Source organism: Balaenoptera acutorostrata, chromosome 10 (assembly GCF_949987535.1).
Source record: "Balaenoptera acutorostrata chromosome 10, mBalAcu1.1, whole genome shotgun sequence".
NCBI classification, from domain to species: Eukaryota; Metazoa; Chordata; class Mammalia; order Artiodactyla; family Balaenopteridae; genus Balaenoptera; species Balaenoptera acutorostrata.
Window position 1 is genome coordinate 38,801,618 of NC_080073.1, and position 20,209 is coordinate 38,821,826.

At 38.0% G+C, this 20,209-nt stretch overlaps 1 protein-coding gene across 3 annotated transcripts in view; it reads right to left on the reverse strand.

Annotated features, from left to right (window-relative positions):
• Positions 1-20,209, reverse strand: part of RBM6 (RNA binding motif protein 6) — a 105,618-nt gene that overhangs the window by 60,232 nt on the left and 25,177 nt on the right. Inside the window, exons 4-5 of one of the 3 annotated variants that reach the window (XM_007168706.3) lie at positions 18,798-18,887; positions 17,430-17,499 (exon numbers count right to left, since the gene is read on the reverse strand). The exons of 1 other annotated variant lie outside the window; for it this stretch is intronic. In XM_007168706.3, coding sequence (XP_007168768.1) covers positions 17,430-17,499; positions 18,798-18,887 — 160 coding nt within the window. Of the gene's footprint in view, positions 1-17,429; positions 17,500-18,797; positions 18,888-20,209 lie in introns of those variants that run through there. One more of the 3 variants, XM_057554229.1, reaches the window with a different exon arrangement.

The window sequence follows — 20,209 nt, forward strand, 5'->3', positions numbered from 1 at the left end:
TAGGTAAGGCTTTAGATCTGTTACATACTCCAAGTTCATTACGAAATGTTACAATGGTATAATTTGATTCTTCCTTTGAATTTTAGGAAATGACCTGGAAGAAAAGAAAGCTACTAGAAATCTCAGCACCACCTTAGGTGGACAGAGACTTTGTACCTGATTTCACAGCTTTGACCAACACAGATTAGAACTAACCTCTGGAATCTCTATTTAAACTTACCACAACAAAATCAGTCTTCTCTGATTAGTAACTATTTGGAGAAATGAAACTACTTTAGAGAAACAGTATATGCATTTGTATATACCCTATTAACAGCAGAAATTGTTTTGTTACATATTTCCTTTCAAGTGGATTTTCTTGATTCAACTCGGTGAACATCTCATACGTAAAACATTCTGCATTTTGTAAAGGGCTCTGAGTGTTCTTGGGAAACACTGCAGAAGAGCAGAAGCAACTAAAGCTCCTTTTATCACCAAGTATCTACTGTAAACATTCAAATTCATGTCCACAATCAGAAAGGGGCAGCCATGGAACAAACAGATATACTCTCAAGTGTGTTGATTACCTCTACAGAACACTGTCAAAGGAGCGTCCAGGTGTGTGGAAAGCAAACCCTCTCCATAGCTGCCAAAATGAAAAACACAGGGAACCAACACCAAATTGGCAAAGCCCTGAGTTTCCTTTCTGTTCTTAAAGAAGTAACTATTGTGGCCCAGAGGAGCACACAGAATCTATGTGCATAAAAAGAAAGGATTCATGGCAACATTCATACTTTGCTAAAGAACAAACAGACTTTGATACTAATGTCACTGCAAAGGAAAAGATACTAGAGGAGACATAATGAGCATCTAGAGGAGATATAATGAGCATCTAATAGCATCTCTATACAATCCTGAGATACTGTATGTTGACAATGTACTTCAGATATAATATTTAAATTTATAAGCCCAACATTCAACTTCTTCTGCCTGAAACTTTAGCTATCAAACAAAAACAGAAATTTAAAGTTTAGGGAATTCCCTGGCGATCCAGTGGTTATGACTCGGTGCTCTCACTGCTGGCGTCCAGGTTTGATCCCTGGTCAGGGAACTAAGATGCCGCAAACGATGCAGTGTGGCCAGAAAAAGCAGAAAAGTTTAACTATAATACCTAAAATTTTAAAAATAAATAAATAAAAAATTAAAAAGGACCCAATCTTGATCCAAAGCATTTTGTGTTTCCAAGACTCAGAGTTGTACTATAAGGATTTTCATAAATTGCCAAAACGGGTGATGATACCAAGTAATATTTACAAAGCACTTGTAGGTGCAAGACTGTATTCTAAATATTTTACATGTAGTTAATCCTCACATGACTATCCTATAAGGTAAATATTATTAACCTCATTTTACCCATCATGGGGAAGCAGTCAAAGAAAGAACAAGTAATTTGTTCAAAATCACTTCAATGGTAAGTAGCAATACCTGGCTTCAAACCCAGTCAGTCCAGATTCAAATTGATGTTATTAACCACTACACTGTATAAATTAATCTGATTTCCAACCTCCACGGAGCCCAATCACAGAAAGGATCCCACATGCCTGAGCACAGATAAGACTATGTCTATAGTTAAGAAATATTGAAATCTGAGCACAACAGTTATTTTTATTCTAAAATATCTATGGCAGAACCATTGTGAGTGGGCCTGACTGTGCAAGTTAGAAAGCATTCACTTTCATGGATTGAATATACTGGCTATCAAAATTCTTCTGAAAAGACAAAAACCCAAAAGTCTTGTTTTAAATGATGGCTATAAAAATTACAATATGATAAGATACTTGATATAGTATATTGAATATAGTATATTTTAAAAACTTTAAAATTGAGAACAATTATATAAAATGTGTATAGGAAAAAGGACTAGAATTAAATACAATGAAGCTGCATCTAATTCAGAGGTTAGAGACAAAAGTCAGCATATGAGATGAAAACCATGCATTTTCAATATCATACTTGAACACCCCAAGGTGAAGAACAACATACCATCTCTCAATATAGGTTAAGTCCAACACTGCCAGTTTTTCCTCCAGCGTCGCAACAGATCACTTTTCTTTTGGCTGACACCAGATGAAGAGGTTGGCTTGCATTTAAGGGCCATAATGTATGAAAAATATATCACTTTAAATAACAGAATCACAGCCAGCATAGTGAATGCTCATCCTCAGAGAAAACTGGAGAGACCACCTGAAGCCATAGCCGAGTCACACCCCCAACTCTCATGCTCACTCCATGAGAGGGAAAATGGGGTGTGGGGTAGGGGAGAGGAGTTGAGCAAGCACAGGTGAATATACAGAAATCTGAAAATGATGTAATGTGACACAACTGTAAACAAAAATGATTACAGTGGTTGTATTGAGATAATTGGAATTTTTTTCCTTTAGTTCTCAAATGTAATTTTATAATTCACAGAAAAAGTTCTAGTAGACACAGAAGATGTTCCACTCAGAGACCTAAATGTTCTGAAGACTACCAACCAACCTTGCATTCAGAATTGCTAGGAACCATCTGGAATCATCAAGATGGTAAACTCAGTGTTAACAGTCCCACAGACAGATTCTCACCTAAAAAGAGTAATAAAAAAGTCTCTTTTATTACCTTTTTCTTCCATCATCACATGCTGGGAAGAAACCTGGTGGGCTGATGGGTCTCTGTGGCTTATTTGTATGACTATTAAAAAGCATATCTTACTCCATTTTCTAACCTAAATGTATAGATTTCTCATAGAAATGTGAATGCTCCTTATACTTTTTTTTGCAGTTGAGAAGGATGAGAACAAGGCCAAGGAAGGAAATCTATAAAGGTAATATTAAATTTTCAATTCTTCTCCATCTTCATTAACCATGTGGTTGCCTGTTCCCCAAAAAAGTATCTGTGATAATAGCTAACCAGGTGCTTAGGGGAAAACAAGGTACAGAAAACAAAGCCCTGATAAATAATATCCAATCCCAGAACTAATTCTTTAGTCTCTGTCCCTAGAAAAGCTGACTCAGTGATGCTGACAAACACGGCCCTTGATCATTCAAGCCAACTGTTAGTCTATACCAAGCCCAGTTTTCATAACAGTTATACACCAAGATTATTATTTAGGCAAATGAGATGAGCAGCCCTATATTCAAACTGACCAAGAAAAACCCAACTAAACATAAACAAGTTCAGTTGAATCTCCCATTAGGAGAGTACTGGTTGACTTTGAAAAAGGCCAGAATAGACATACCAACTATGAAATGTAAAAAAGAATCAGAATTTTAAAGGACATAGGCAGAGGGAAAAATTAAGTTTTTAAATTTTATTGGGTATCTTTGAGGAAAAAGAAAACACAGGGATTTTTCCCTTTAAACAAGGAGTAATATTTCTGTGGAAACAAAGCATTATGAATATAAAAAGCACCATGAAAAATATTAATAGAGATTCAAGAGGGCTTAGTTCTATCGGTCTTGTTTTCCTAATTCCATTTCACTGGGAATATAGGTGTTTAGAAGAAAAGTAAAATATTATCAGGTTAGAGATTTTAACAAAAGTCAAACAGAACTGATCCAGGTATCTGAATTCCCATCAATGGAAATAACATGACAAAGGAGGCCTGTGTGAAAGATTTCCAACAGATACTTTGCTATGTTAAAACCTCAAATGAGTATGTACCTGCAGCTTTCATTAGGAAAATTAGGAAAATATCTGACTTACATGTCAAAATACCGTCTGGGAAGAATGAAACTGGCCTATATGAAAACATCACTTTGACATCTTATAAGCACTTTCAATTCTCTCTCCTTCAACTATGCATATAAGGATTGCTGGTTTATAATAAAACAGATGAAACTACAAAGATATGCACTGATGATTACTTGTTAAATTTTTGAAAACTGCATATGGTTCTATTTTATCTAGCTTTCCATCTGCACCAGCTGGTTATTTTTTTTAAATATTTTTTTTGGTTTGTATTTTCAAGTAGTTTTCAAAATCCAAAATTAATCTTAGGGTCACTTCATTCTGATGATGGTTCTCGGGCCCAGATTAACATTTGTTAGGAAATTCTCACCCTTATTCAACTCATTTCAATTCCACTGACATTTACAACGCTATGTGAGCACAGAGGGGAGTGTCCTAGCCCTCAGAGAGCTTAGTCTAATGGAAGAGTTATGACAAGTAGATAAGCATAGACCATCTCAAAATGCTATGTAAGTCAAAAAAGGGAACATTTTTTTTTTTCTGAACTATAATTGACAAATAATACTGTATTACTTTTAGGATACAACATGATGATTTGATATATGTATATACGGCAAAATGATTACCACAATAAGTTCAGTTAACATCCATCACCATACACAGTTACGATTTGTTTTCCTTGTGGTGGGAACTTTAAAGATCAACTCTTACTGCAACCTTCAAATATCCAACACAGTACTGTTAACTATAGTCACAACCCTGTATATTAAATCCCCAGGACTTTTTTAAAATCTGGGAACAACTACTCTTTTTAGAGCCAATGATCTAGTTCAATTTTTGTTCACTTGAAAACCACCAAGGGCTTCCCTGGTGGCGCAGTGGTTGAGAATCTGCCTGCTAATGCGGGGGACACGGGTTCGAGCCCTGGTCTGGGAAGATCCCACATGCCGCGGAGCGACTAAGCCCGTGAGCCACAATTGCTGAGCCTGCGCATCTGGAGCCTGTGCTCTGCAACGGGAGAGGCCACGATAGTGAGAGGCCCGCGCACTGCGATGAAGAGTGGCCCCCACTTGCCGCAACTAGAGAAAGCCCTCACACAGAAACGAAGACCCAACACAGCCATAAATAAATAAATAAATAAATAAAAAATTAAAAAAAAAAAAAAAAAGAAAACCACCAAAAAAACCTACAGAGCCACCACCAGAAATAAGATCTGAGTTTTTCCCCCCAGCTAAGAACACTCCAACCTGACAGGAAAGATGGTACAGGAGTGGCAAAAAGGATCACCCAAGAGAGGAGTAGCATCAATGCTGAAGCAAATTGCCCATGCAGAGAGATGATCCCAGAACAATAGAGGTCCCAGACTAAGTGGGGGAGGGGGATATTTTCATTTATGTACACCCAACACTAGCATAATACCTGGCACGCAGTGTCGCTCAGTCAATGTCACATCACTTGTAATGAGTATCTTCACTGGAGCAACACACAAGAAAGTAACTTCTACAGTTATGTACATAGGCAAGAAGCTACAGCTAATTCACCACGTGCCCTCAGGCAAGCCACTTCTCTCTGGGCCTGGGTTATCTCATATGCCAAGTAGCAATGATGGTAACTCCTTTGCAGGGTGGTTTCAGGGGTGCATGAGATAATACGTTTCAGTACCCCTGTGCTTCTATTACAAAGCACTCTCAGGGACTAAAGATGAGACAGCTGCCCCTGTGTTGCTGCTAAAATTTTAGCACTGATGAATTTCCTCACTGATTTCTAGTGTATACTAAAAACATATCTGATTTTCCCATAGGTCACAAAGCTATTTTCATTTTGACTGGGAAAGAAAGTATGGCCCATAAACATTTTTTCCCCACTGCCTTGGGTCTTAGTACCAAAAGGACAATTCACCAACGTTCTAAGGGGCTCTGGGAAGGTTCTACAAAGATAATGGCTTCTGAGCTGCAAGTTGTTCAAGATGACAGCAGATCACACTAGCCTAGCCACTCAACTATTCCAGAAGTGAACTAGCATCTAGAGAAGAGTTAGCAGACAGATGGCATTCTGTGAGACTCATGCTGACCAGACCATGAGCCTAGGTCATCTATGCCCTGTAATAGAGAACAGAGGTCCAACAAAAGGTAGCAGGTACCAACCAGATACAGCTTTAGGATCCCCATCTGTGGTATCATAGAGAGATATTTGGTCTTTGCTCCAGTTTCCTGACACAGAGCTCCTAAAACTCTTGGAATTTCCTGAGTGATAAGAGCGATGAGTCTTTTGTTTTAATGAGACGACTCCTGGTGGGCTCCTAGATAGTTCCAGGATGGGGCCTGGTCATCGGAAAAACCAAGACTTGATTAAAAGCTTGGAACTTTCAGCCGCATACCCTAACTTCCAGGGAGGGGAAAGGGGCTGGAGATTGAGTCAATCACCAATGGCCAATGAGGTAATCAATAATGCCTACATAATGGAACCGCCATAAAAACTTCTAAATCATGGGATTTGTAAAGCTTCCAGGTTGGTGAACATATCCACATTCCAGGAGGGTGGTGCACCCTAACTCCATGGGACAGAGGCTTTTACGCTTGGAACCCTTCCAGACCTAAGTACCTATCTACCTCTTCACCTGATCCTGTATAATAAACTGGTTAAGTGTTTCCCTGAGTCTTGTGAGCCATTCTAGCAAATTATCAAATCTGAAGGGGGTGGAGGATTGTGAGAACCTCCAACAGACGTATGGGTAACCTGGGGATCTGATACTTGTGAATGGCATCTGAAGTAAAGGCAGTGTTGTGGGACTAAGCCCTTAAACCTGTGGAGTCTGACGCTAACTCTGGGTAGTTAGTGTCAGAACTGAAATGAATTATAGGATACCCACTTAGTGCCAGAATTGGTTGGTGTCAGGAGGAAAAAAAAATCTCTCACCATCTCTCTGCCTATATGACACAGAGGCATACACCGCTTTCTGCTGACATCACTCCAGAACATGTTCAGACCTCCATTTCTCAATTTACATGAAGTCTGTCGCCCCCAGCCCCCCCACCCCATGCCAAGTTCAACTGCAAACACCACTGTAATCAGCTAACTTACTGACGGCACTTGTCCTCCATGCAGTCATTTTAAAATACAGGACTGGGGCTTCCTTGGTGGCGCAGTGGTTGAGAGTCTGCCTGCCAATGCAGGGGACACGGGTTCGAGCCCTGGTCTGGGAGGATCCCACATGCCGCGGAGCAACTAGGCCCATGAGCCACAACTGCTGAGCCTGCGCGTCTGGAGCCTGTGCTCCGCAGCAGGAGAGGCCTCGATGGTGAGAGGCCCGCACACCGTGATGAGGAGTGGCCCCCACTTGCCGCAGCTGGAGAAAGCCCTCGCACAGAAACGAAGACCCAACACAGCCATAAATAAATAAAAATTAAAAAAAATAAATAAAAAAAATAAAAATAAATAAAATAAAATAAAATAAAATAAAATACAGGACTATTCTTGACAAAGATTTACCAAAACCTTTCATCAGATATGCTTGTACATTGTCAAACATACTCATTGTCTTATAAACAAGGTGAGCACTTTCTAGGACTTGATATTAATCTGAAAGCTAAAATGAAAAATTTTCTAAAAAATATAGAATTTTAAATTACTTACAATTAGACAAACAGAACACTCTACTCCCTCAACATAACACCATTGCATAGTTTTAGAAATTAAAATTAAGTCTGTCAGGATTTTTGACAAAAATTTCTTGAGAGGATCTACTCATCCAATATTTTATTTCCAAATAATGTTAACTAATACTTTCAGGTTGAAGAAACATATCCCAATACTTACACAAATATTATTTAACCACCAATTCACACATAACCTCACACATTGCTACCAGGAATTTTTGTAGCTTGGAGTGTGAGATAAGACAACAGGACTAATATTTTCTTCTTTGATTTGAAGACAAGCAAAGGTAGGAAATCATTTAATTTGTGACACAAATTCAATTGCTAGGTTATTAGGAAAAACCTAATGAAGCTTAAGCTTCATTTATTAAGCAATGATTTTCCTACCCTGTCAGGGACATTTGATTCATTTTTTAAAATGATGTTATCTAAACAACAAGGTCCTACTGTATAGCACCAGGGACTATATTCAATACCTTTGATAAACCATCATGGAAAAGAATATAAAAAAAGAATGTCTATATGTATATAACTGAGTCACTGTGCTGTACAGCAGAGACTGGCACAACATTGTAAATCAACTATACTTCAGTTAAAAAATAAATAAATAAAATTAAAATCAAAATGATCTTATCTAGTCACTTTCCCTCACCAGAGCTATGAAGTACTATTCCACAGCCCCCACCCCAACTCCTGTACCACGGGATTTTCTAACATGTATCTGACGATTGTGACAGCCAACACTCATTTCTGATAAATGCAAAAGCACTGGTGGGCATTCAAATAAAAACAAAAGAATTTTTGGTCTTATTTTACTTTGTTTTTCCTGTTCCCCCTGCCCCTAAAACAACTGAATGAACCATGAAAGATATAAACCAAGCCAATGAATATCTTTTTTTTTCTCTTTCCAGTCCAAATCTAGTTTTAAAAATCGTGGTCAAAACAAAAACAAAAAACAGTAGGCCCCACAAAACCAAAAGAGGGAATACCACAACAAAACTAACATTCTTTCAACAGAGTCAGGACTAAGTTCTACAAATGAAATATTACCATTTCCCCTATCCTGGTTCCTAAGGTACATTTTGAGGTGGTTTGGAAGTCACGTTTCAGACCACTCTAAACATCTCAAAGTGCTCCAGATCATTTAAAAACTCCCCTGAAGGGGGCTTCCCTGGTGGCACAGTGGTTGAGAATCTGCCTGCCAATGCAGGGGACACGGGTTCGAGCCCTGGTCTGGGAGGATCCCACATGCCGCGGAGCAACTGGGCCCGTGAGCCACAACTACTGAGCCTGCACGTCTGGAGCCTGTGCTCCACAACAAGAGAGGCCGTGATGGTGAGAGGCCCGCACACCGCAATGAAGAGTGGCCCCCGCTCGCCACAAATAGAGAAAGCCCTTGCACAGAAACGAAGACCCAACACAGCCAAAAATAAATAAATAAATAAATAAATAAATTTATTTTAAAAAAAAACAAAAAACAACTCCCCTGAAGGCAAAGCAGCCCTCTTTTAGTAAGGAGAAATAGTAGAGAAACTTCCCCAATACTGAGACTGAAATAACCAAGACCTTCAAGGCCTCCAAAGGTCTCCTATGTAGAAAACAGCTTCTCTCTGAGAATTTACAAATTCTTACAACCCAATTACGTTTTTAGAGGTTGAAAATATTCTTTTTAAAAAATATGCATTGGAACAGAGGTACAATGAGCCTTCCAGAAAGCACACAAAAAAGGTCCATCTGTATGCATTTTTCTCTACTTCTTGTCTGATCATTTCCTGTAATACCCATGAAAAGTCTTGATTTATTTTACTTCTCTGAAACTCAGGGGACATCACTTTATTTGCTGATCTCTCTGACCAGTGATTACCTTCAAGCATTCACCTAGGTGTTATTCTCTTTTAATCCTGTTGCCTCTAAAAGCTGTCAACCAGTTTTCAAGAAGGCTTATTTTTTAAAATTGAGATGTAATTCACATACCATAAAATGCAGTAGTATATTCACAAAGTAGTGTAATCCAGTAGTGTACAATTCAGTAGTATATTCACAAAGTAGTGTAACCATTACCACCAAATAGTTCCTAAGAGGCTTGTATTTAGCTTAGATAGAAGACCTAAGTGATAACCTAAGTAAGAAACATGGAAGTAGGGAAAAATTGCTTTAATTTACATTCTGAGGGTAGAGAATGTAAGCTAGAAAGGGTGAGCACAAATCAGATGTTCTGCAAGGGGAAAGTTAAAGGAAGAAGCCAATGTACTTTAAATCCCATAAATAGTTTTTATGGATGGCCTCTATCTGCTTCCCATTGAAGGTAACTGTATAAATGACTTTTCCTCCCTGGACTGAAGCTGGGACTCAAGCAGGCTCCTGCACTATGCAGGCTGATTAATGACTCTTTTCTTCTTGCTACTCCATCAGAGGGAACTCTTCAGTGAATTCTTCTAACTACCAAAAGGCACAGGAAGCCCCATACAGCCTTATACAAACTAAGATTCAGACAAAGCCACCTAAGCATTTGACCAAAAAGACAAGTGAGGACTATAGAAGCCAGAAGCAATTCTACCTAAAGAAGAGTGAGGAACTCAGAAAGGCAGTGAACCGACACAGGGCTATAAACAGTTCAAACACCTTCTGCATTTCAGAGAGGCAAACTGCATCTCAGCCAAATAGTTCTAGGGAAGAGAATATAACCTGCCAATTAAGGCATCTGCTCATCACTGTCATGCTATACTGTCACCTGTCTGTTCTACCTCCAGATGTCCTGTGTGGTTTAGATAGAGACCTCCAATGCTACATAGTCTACCAACCAAAAACTGCCAAGCTGGTGGTCCTTGCTTCTGAATAAAGTGATGCCTTGGGCTGCGAAGGATGTCCCATTCTCAGATCCAGATTAAGACTCTACACCCAGGACTTCCCTCGTGGCGCAGTGGTTAAGAATCTGCCTGCCAACGCAGGAGACACAGGTTTGAGCCCTGGTACAGGAAGATTCCACATGCTACAGAGCAACTAAGTCCATGCATCACAACTACTGAGCCTGCGCTCTAGAGCCCATGAGCCACAACTACTGACCTGCGTGCCTAGAGCCCGTGCTCCACAACAAGAGAAGCCACTGCGATGAGAAGCCCGTGCACCACAACAAAGAGTAGCCCCTGCTCGCTGCAACTACAGAAAGCCCGCGTGCAGCAACGAAGACCCAACACAGCCATAAATAAATAATCAATCAATCAATCAATTAATTAATACCATATTAAAAAAAAAAAGACTCGACACCCAAAAGCCCCAAGGAAAGGTAGCATGCAGGGAGCCCAATAACAAAGTCAATAAAAATATTAAAACTTCCCTACCAGGGCTGCAAACCACCACTAACCATCCTTGCTAACTTAAGGGGTTTTAATAAGGAAGCTTAAATTGAAGAATGAGCCAGCTCCCAGAATAGAAAATGAGTTTCATCTTAAGTGTTAGGAAAGTTAACTACCCCAAAGAAAAAGATTAAGTAAAACCAGAAATTCTTAAATAAATAAATACATTTTATAAAAAAAAAAAAAAAAAACCCAGAAATTCTAAAGTCTTGCTTTCCAAAACAGTACTGGGATTCTACTTTAAAGTCAGCAACAAACCCTCAAAAGTACCCAGACCTGACCAAGCCCTGAAAACATACTTATATCCTCTTAGGCGACCCCTCCCCTTACTAGCTGACAGACCTAAACTCAAACTTCCCTTAGTCACTAAACCTTAGTGCCTTACTGCTCCTATAAAGTCTACAGGGACCTCAAGCTATCATTCCCAATAGTCCAGTGAGCCCCTATTCTGCAGTAAGTAACACACCACCTAATGAGGTTCAGAATACATCGTCATCAGAGACAACTCGCTCATGTCTCTGCTTATGGTACTTAGCCAAGTTGTCCATTTCCAGAGTCTACACTAAGGTAATCTCTCAGGAGAGGTGAGGGTACCTTAAAGTGAGGGTAAGAGTCACAAAACATCCATATTCTCTAACAGGACCTTCTACTCAAAGTCTTTGGGGTGGGAAACATTAAAAATGAAATAAGACCAATCCCCAGGTAATGCCAAGGATGACTAAAATTAACCCTAGTTCCAGCACCTCTCCCCAGTTCACCTGATCCCTCTAGGACCGCATCACAGGATTCTTCTCCAGGTGTACTGTTCTCCGCTCAGCCATAGAGTCCATCCACTGCCTCCACAAGGCCCACCCAGCCCTAAAAAGTGCCTCTTGGCTTCCCAAACATTCTTATTTTTAACGCTCAGCCACCTTTCCTTAAGGCTCATCTGTAAACACCCTCCCCAAATGTGGTACCAAACCCAGTAAGTCTCCTGGTTGAAAACATCTTCTGTAGTTTTAGAGATGTGACAAGTAAGTGTGATATTTTCTTATTGGTCAGTTTTCCCCTAAGAACTAAAAGTTTTACTTGTCTATTCTGTAAGTGCCAGAAAAAAAAAGCAAAAATGTGTATTTGCATTTTCCAACTATAATTTATTTTTTATAAATGATGTTGAGCTACTCCATCTGGAATACCATAAACTATGCATGTTTTGTATCATCAGTGTCAACCCATTTCACAATGGATTTCTGCCCCTAAACTGAAAGATCCTCTCAGAGTTTTTTCTTTTCTTAAGGAAGGCACTTCTGTTTTATCAACACAGAGGTAAAAACTCAAACCATTTCAATTGTGAAAAATGAAAGGATATGAGCCTACTTCCTTAATAAATGCAGAGAGCCTCTGACACTTTCAATATACCCAAAATGCTAGGGTACGAGACCAAGTGACTTGGTTGCTGCAAATGCTTACTTCCTAAGAAGAAATTTCCTTCACAGGGTCACAAAAACTGTGTCCACTCTGTATGAACACTGACAGAATCAAAGCAAGATATTGTTTCTTCCTTCTAACACCACGCTATTAACCTTCTAACTTTCTGACACTACTTAATGAAGCAGTACTAAAACAATTCTGTAGCACTTCAGTTTACTGTAAGAGAGTTACTTTCTATGTCTGAGACTTATTAGGAAACATAATCCATAAGCTATACTGTTTTTACTTAAATGATACAAATTCCTTTGGGAAAAAAATCACAGCAAGCTTTATACTGTCAGTATTCAAGTCCATCTAAAAATCAACAGCAGTTCTGTCTGCATTCAAATATCAGAGAAACACTGTGAAAATGAGAACATCTACAACCATTCCAAGACCTCTGGAGGAAGTATGCTACATAAACAGAAAGAACAACTAAGAACATAAAATAACATCAACACTACTCCAGTTCCTGCCCCAGCTCTGTACAGCAGAACTGATATCAGGTAGGCAAGGCCCTGCCATGGGCTCTTAAGGCACATATGCATTAGGCTTTTCTACTTACAGAAGGTCCACTTGCTTACTGTCTATTTTAAACGGTGCAAAAAAGTTCTAGAATAAAGACTATAAACAAATAATCTAATGCAATCATTCTCACAATTCAGGGTGCATCAAAAATCGCATGGAGGGACTTCCCTGGTGGCACAGTGGTTAAGACTCCACACTCCCAATGCAGGGGCCCCGGTCTGATCCCTGATCAGGGAACTAGATCCCACATGCATGCTGCAACTAAGAGTTCGCATGTCACAACTAAGGAGCCTGCCTGCCGCATCTAAGACCTGGCACGACCGAATAAATAAATAAATACATAAAATAGACATTAAAAAAAAATCGCATGGAGGGCTTGTTAAAGCAGAGATTAGTAGGCCCCACCCCCAGAGTTCCTGATTCAGAAGGTCTAGAAAGGAGTCTGAAAATATGTATTTCTAACAAGTTCAGAGGTAGTACTGACACTGCTGGTCCAGGATCCACTCTGAGAACCACTGCTCTATAGTTTGTTGACAGAAATAGTTCACTGTAGTCTTTATCTTGCAAGATTTCTGCTGATTGTTTAAAAATAGGATACATCAGATTTATGTCAGTTTTTCACATTTTTATTGGAAATAATTTCCAAGTCACAAAAAAAGTTGCAAGAACAGTACAAAGAACACACTCATATGCCCATTACCAGTTTCATCTATTGATACATGTTGTCATATCTACTCCCTTCCTTCTCCATATTCATCAAATATTTTTTCTAAACCCCATGAGAGAAAACAGCATACATCCTGGTCCTTTACTTCTAAAAACTTCACTGTGTATTTCCTAAGAATAAGGATGTTCTCTTACATAACCACAGTAGTTACCAACTTCAGTGAATTTAACACTGATACACCACTGCCACAATCAATATATAAAACAGTTCCATTATGCCCCCCAATTCTTATGCTTCCATTTTACAGTCAACTCCTCCCCCAATACCTTGGCAATCACTATCTTCTATTACTATAATTTTGCTTTTTCCAGAATGTCATATAAATAGGATCATACAGTATGCAGTATTTTTTAAAATAATCAAATACAGAGAACATAAAATGCACCATTTTAAAGTGTACAATTCAGTGACATTAAGTACATTCACCGTGTTATGCAACCATCACCACTATCTAGTTCCAGAAGAACATTTTTATCACCCCAAAAGGAAACCCCATACCCATTAAGCAGTCACTCCCCTTTTCCCTCTTCTCCAGCCCCTAACAACCACCAAACTACCCAATCCATTTTCTGTCTCTACAGATATGCCTATTCTGGATATTTCATATAAATGGAATCAGATAATATGTGGTCTTTTGTGTCTGGTTCTTTCACTGAGCATAATGTTTTCAAGGTTCATTCAAGCTGTAGCATGTATCAGTACTTTATTTCTTTTCAGGGAAGTATGTAGCCTTTTGAGTCTAGTTTCTTTCACTTAGCATAATGCCTTTGAGATTCATCCATGTTGTTACATGCACACATAGTTTCATCATTTTTGCTGCTGAGTAGTATTCCATTGTATGTGTATACCAGAATTTGTTTGCTCAGTCACCAAAAGACATTTCATTCCTGATACTTTCCCCAGGAATATAATCATGTAAGTCAAGGTACTTTTACAACTAATAGGGTTATTATATATTTGCACATGGCAATAGAAAAACTCAAACGTACACAATATGTGTGGGTTCACAGTCCCTTATCTGCAATTCCAAAATCCAAATATCCCCTAAATACCAAGTTTTTGGTAAATTTTCAGTGAAGTCATTTGGAGACAAATCTTGACCTATATACTACACTTAGTCTCTTTATAGTCATCTTCTTAGTGAGAATATTCATTTTGCTGCAGAAGTATTATGTCTGATACACATCCCACTGGGAGAAATAATTCATGTATGAGCTACGTACCACATTACCTTTCTATATTCAGAAAAATTCATAAATTCATCTGACCCCACAGATTTTGGATAGAAGTTGTGGCCCTGTACTTACACAGCTCTAAATGAGACAAAAATTAAACTGATATTACTTGAGTCAGTGAAGAGGCATTAATGTTTTCTCTGTTACAGACTAGCTCCCCAATACATCAACTAAAAGGATGAACTCTACCCCACAATCCCCCTCTTATGATCAACATCCATCCTACATGGTCTCTGCAGGTTATCCTAGCCTAAAAAATTGACTGCCATTTATAAAAGACACCATTTCTACTAAAATTCACTCAAAACCTTTGAACAAGTAAATGTTAAAGTTCTCAGAACATCTGATTGTTTCAAGGTATGTTCTTCAGCAGATACATAAGAGTGCATGGCTGTGAAACCTAAACTACTTTTTAATGCACCTCACCTGAAAGGAGACCACAGCTGCTCTCCATATACATTACTCCACATACACCACATTATTCATTCCAGGCATGCTGAGAACCCATCAGGGCCTGGCATAGTGTCAAGAACTGGGTAAACAGGAGGGAACAAGACAGACGAGGCTCCTGCTATCATGGAGCTAACTCTCTAGTGAGAGGAATAAGACACACAAAACCACTGAGAAAAATATCAAAGTGATAAATCCTATGATGACAAACCCAGATACAATAAAAAATGACTGAGGAGTGATTTTAGATTGGATGGTGAGGCAAGGCCTCTGAGAGTTGAAACTGAAGCCAAGAACTAAACCCCAAAAGACAAGTGAGGATCAGTGGGAAGAGCAGTGCAAAGGCCCTGACAGAGAAAGAAGTCTTTATTCGCCAAGGACTACAGAAAGGCTCAGTGTGGCTAGAGTATAATAAGAAAGGTGGAGAGCAGTATGGGATGAGGTCAGACAAACAGCCAAGGGCAAACTCATGCAGGACTGTGTAAGTCAAAACAAGAAGTTGGGAATTTCTTCCAACTGAGATGGAAAGGTGTTAAAGGGTGTTAGGCAGGGGAATAACATGTTCTGACCGATAATTTAAAAAGTTCATTCTACTTGCCACACAGTGATGTAATATGGATAACATGGGACTGGTAATCCAATCCATTCATTTTAAAAGGTATATATATATATATACGCACATATATGTATGTGCGTATATATATTTTTATTATACTATCACTTCATATATTAAAATGCCAAGAAAAGTGCATTTCCTGAAAGCTGATTTTTTTTTTTTTTATAAAACCACTGTCCTGTCTTGAATGATTTCACATGTGTATCAATATCTCTGGTGTGCCAGCTACAATTTTAATAGCTACCACAGCCAGGAAATTTAAGAACTCCCTCTGTGAACCGTGTAAGTTAATGTAGGTTTTACTCTGCTAATAAATCTGACAATATACATAGAAAGTCAATGAGTACTAAAGAAATGGAAGAATTGCAATTGCTGCTATTTAAACACCAAGACATGTCTTTTTCCTAAAAATACCAATACTTAACGAAAGCACAGTTCATGAAACAAGATAAAAGCTGAAATTATTGCCCTATGAGTCAAAAAGCAACGGCAGCCTATAAATTCTATTTTTAATTCCCAAAGTTAACAGTAAATCAAGAAAGTCTGTATGAGACACATGCCCCACCCTGCCAAAAAAGTGGTGTGCGAGAACAACATAACTACTCTTAGTCATGTTTCCACAAATTTAGAGTTGACGTATTTAAAACAAGGAAACAATAGCTTCCTGAGAAATAATGCTTCTGAGTTTGTTGTCAAATTACAGAAAAAAAATTTCTGTACTTAACTCAAACACCAGATTATTTCAAGCACAAAAATTTATTTTTGTGGATAGTTTTCCTCTGTAGAACCAATTGAAAGAAGCTATCTAGTTAATGCAAAAATTTTATTCCATGGTAAACTGTTTAAAAGTAAACTATCTACTCAAAAATATGGCTTACTCTTACTTGAGGAGTTCTTTAACATGAATTACTGAAATTCTAAGTTTTGTGAAAAAACGAATGCTCTACTTCTTCAATTTAAAATTCTGCAAAATAGATAACTTAAATATTACCTTTGTTTTTAAACCACTTCATATGTGTAGTCCTAAAAATACTGGTCCAATACCTTGAGTGCATGGCATTTCACTTTTGATTACTTTTTCTGTAATAAGATTTGAAGAAACTGACCAAACTTGGTACTCTAAAATACTAGGAGGATATTCTGAAAATCTAATCTGCAGTTCAGACCACAGAACAGAGGTCAAAAAGAAAGCTCTTCTGGATCTATTTATGGGTTTCAACAAAATAGCTGTTGCAGGAGTCTGTTCGCAGAATAAGACTAAAATTTCAAGAAACCACTAATCTGTACAATTTCTCTGGAAAGTTGAAAATTCCACGCTGAAGAAATGAAATGTAAAATTTTACATATAGTAAGATAATTAAAATCTTACCAGGCTCAAACGTAAACATTCCACCACCATGAAGAACATAAGCAGTAAGTTTAATGATTTAATTATATAAAATATATTTGGGGACAAATGCTACAACACTCACTTTATATATCACAGGCACTCAGAAGAACTGGAACATGCATCCTTATTGCCTATGTGTGGACAAACGTCCACAAAGAACCACAGCTAACACTAAAGCTGGCTGTTATTTGAAGGCATCAACAGGAGACTTCCGAAAATCTTAACTATGGTTTCTTAAAAAAATTTTGAGTAGCACAAGATGAAGAGATCTGACAAAGACTCTTCCTAACCCAAGGCTGCATGCAAGTCATGAAACTCACCTGTGTTATACTCCTTCAACTGCAAGTCCTTTACAGGCATGCCATCAGGAGTCCGAAAGGCATTAAGAATCTGCAAGAATATGGTATGTACAGTAATGATACACATCATAATCAAATATTGAATATTATATTTCCCCTAGTGGCTTTTATTCTACGTAATTTAAAGCTATGATTAATTTACAAAGGCAAAATTGAGCCATACACACTCCAGGCATTCAAAAACTGCTGAATAAGTAGAATATAATTATTTAAAAATTCTCAAGTACATAAAAAAGGCAGAACAGCATAACCTCAAGAACTCAAGCTCTGAAATCAGACTGCCTGTATTCCAAGCCTCTCCTGCTCATGTGCTGTGTAACCTTTCAGCATCCGGATTCTCATCTTTTAAACATAAGATGAGGCACTGAGCTCTTTCCAGTCCAAGGCCATGGCACCTGAACTCCCTCAGCCTGGTCAGTTCTTCTCCCCATTTTCAAATGGACTGTTCTCTCACTTGCATTCAGGCCTGGGCTCAAATGTCACTTCCTCAGTGATGTCTTCCCTAACTACCCAATCTAAAATAGCCTATACCCCAATGATGCTCTAAACCCTTACTTTAGTTTCCTTCAGGGCATTTATCACTGCTTGATTTTTTTTTTTTTTTTGCTTATTTTTATTATCCATGGAAGCAGTGACTTCATAATGTTCACTGCTATATCACTCAGTGCCTAGAACACTGCCTGGAATACAATAGTGCTTAGTATTTGGAATGAATGAATAAAGAGTACCTGTTTCACAGGATGTTGTGATAATTAAATGAACTAATGCTTGTAAGCATCACACAATGCCTAATACAGAGTAAAGCACTGTCTGCTCTGGTTGTTGCATATTCTGACCAAACTCTTCCTTAAGGTCATCCATAGTTTAGTCACCAAGTCCTTCACCACTGAGAAGTTAGGCAGCTCCCAGTTTTTACTACTGTCAATAAACCGCATCTTTATGCATCTTTATGTAACTGCATCTTGGATCATCCCCTAAAGGATGATTATCAGGTCTAAGGACAGCAATCATTTGTCATAATTTTTTTTTTTTTTTTTTTTAACAAACCTCACCTCAGTTGAGTACATGTGTAACTGGTGAAAAATGAATGAGCTCTATGGATTATACCAAAGCCAATTTCCTGGTTTAGCTACTGTACTACAGTAATACAAGGTGTTGACACTGGGGGACGGGCGGGAGAAAGCTGGGTGAAGGATAACCAAGATTTCCCTGAATATTTCTTTACGCTTTCCTGGGAATCTACAATTTTTCAAAATAAAAAGTTTAAAAAAATTTTTTAATTGACAAAAAGAAAGGAAAAGGAAAAAAGAAAAAGAAAAAAAGCCTTACCTCTTCTTTTGCTGCATTTTCAGGCACCCCATTTAATCGAATAAGCTTGCTTGGTTTCTCCTCACTTGGGCCAGTCCTATAATCTTGATCCTTGAATCCAGAATAAAAAATTATTTTAGAAACAAATACATGTTAATGCGCAAAATGAAATAACATGAAATACAGGTACTCAGGATCAAAAATCAAAATGACTTACATCATATGAAGATATGAAAAATTATAATTGTCTCTATTTTTCTGAGTTCCAAAATTTGATTTCTTTCTTTTTTTTTTTTTTTTTGTGGGATCTTAGTTCCCCGACCAGGGATTGAGCCCGGGCCCCAGCAGTGAAAGCGCTGAGTCCTAACCACTGGACTGCTAGGGAATTCCCCCAAAATTTGATTTCAAATCATTAGAATACAAGTGTGTTAAGATCCATGCTCATTGAGGGAATTTTGAAATAGTAAAGCAGAAAATTAAGAGAAACAACACTGAATATGACTTTTATAAACAGGAAAAAAATCACCTAGATTCTCAAAACTAAAATTTTCTTTTCCTGAATGAGAAAACAGCAAATAAATAAATAAAACCAGATGTCATTTATCAAAGATGTAATCTATAACAAATTCCAGAACAAAGTCAAAAGGTGTCATCTGACAATATAACTTAACAGTACAATTCAGAGAAATCTGCATTTTCCATATTCACAAAAGTCTCAGCTCTAACTGATTCTCTTTCATTTCAACAGTTATAAAAAGGGTTTAACTTTTGGGGAAAAAAGTCTCCTATAACTACGTGACCACACCTCCCAGTTATGCCTACTCTCCTGGCATAATTACAAATAGTGTCCTCTTTTACTCTTGAAAGCGTCCTGACTTGAACAATAAATTATATGGCCATCCAGCTCTAACATTCTCAAAATCCATTATTTGGTTAGCATGTCTTAGAATTACTGTCCAAAATAACAGAAACTTCAATAGAGATGGGTGATACCTATTTTAAAAGATAATATTTTCAATGTCCAACTGCAAACATAATTCTCCTCGCTTAGATTATATATACATTAGATTATACATTATACATACAGAAATTCAACATTTAAGTCAATTAAGTTAGCTTCAAGAGAATACTTGCAACATTAACATCACCTCCTCATAACTAGGTATTCTCTACCTCTATATCCTAGGTATTCTCTAAAGGAGTTTAAATAAGAAAATGAACCCTAAACAGCCACAGGCCTGACTATGCAAGAGTTGAGAGAGAACCAACTCCCAAAGACAAATACTTTCAAACTAAATTATCCCAAAGCATTTCGATCAGTACCATCAAGCAAAATAATGAAGAGACACACATCAAAAATATGATCTGAACTGAGGGCCCTTTCTCTAGAGATGTACACTGAATACAAATCTTGCTTTTTAATGGCTGTACAA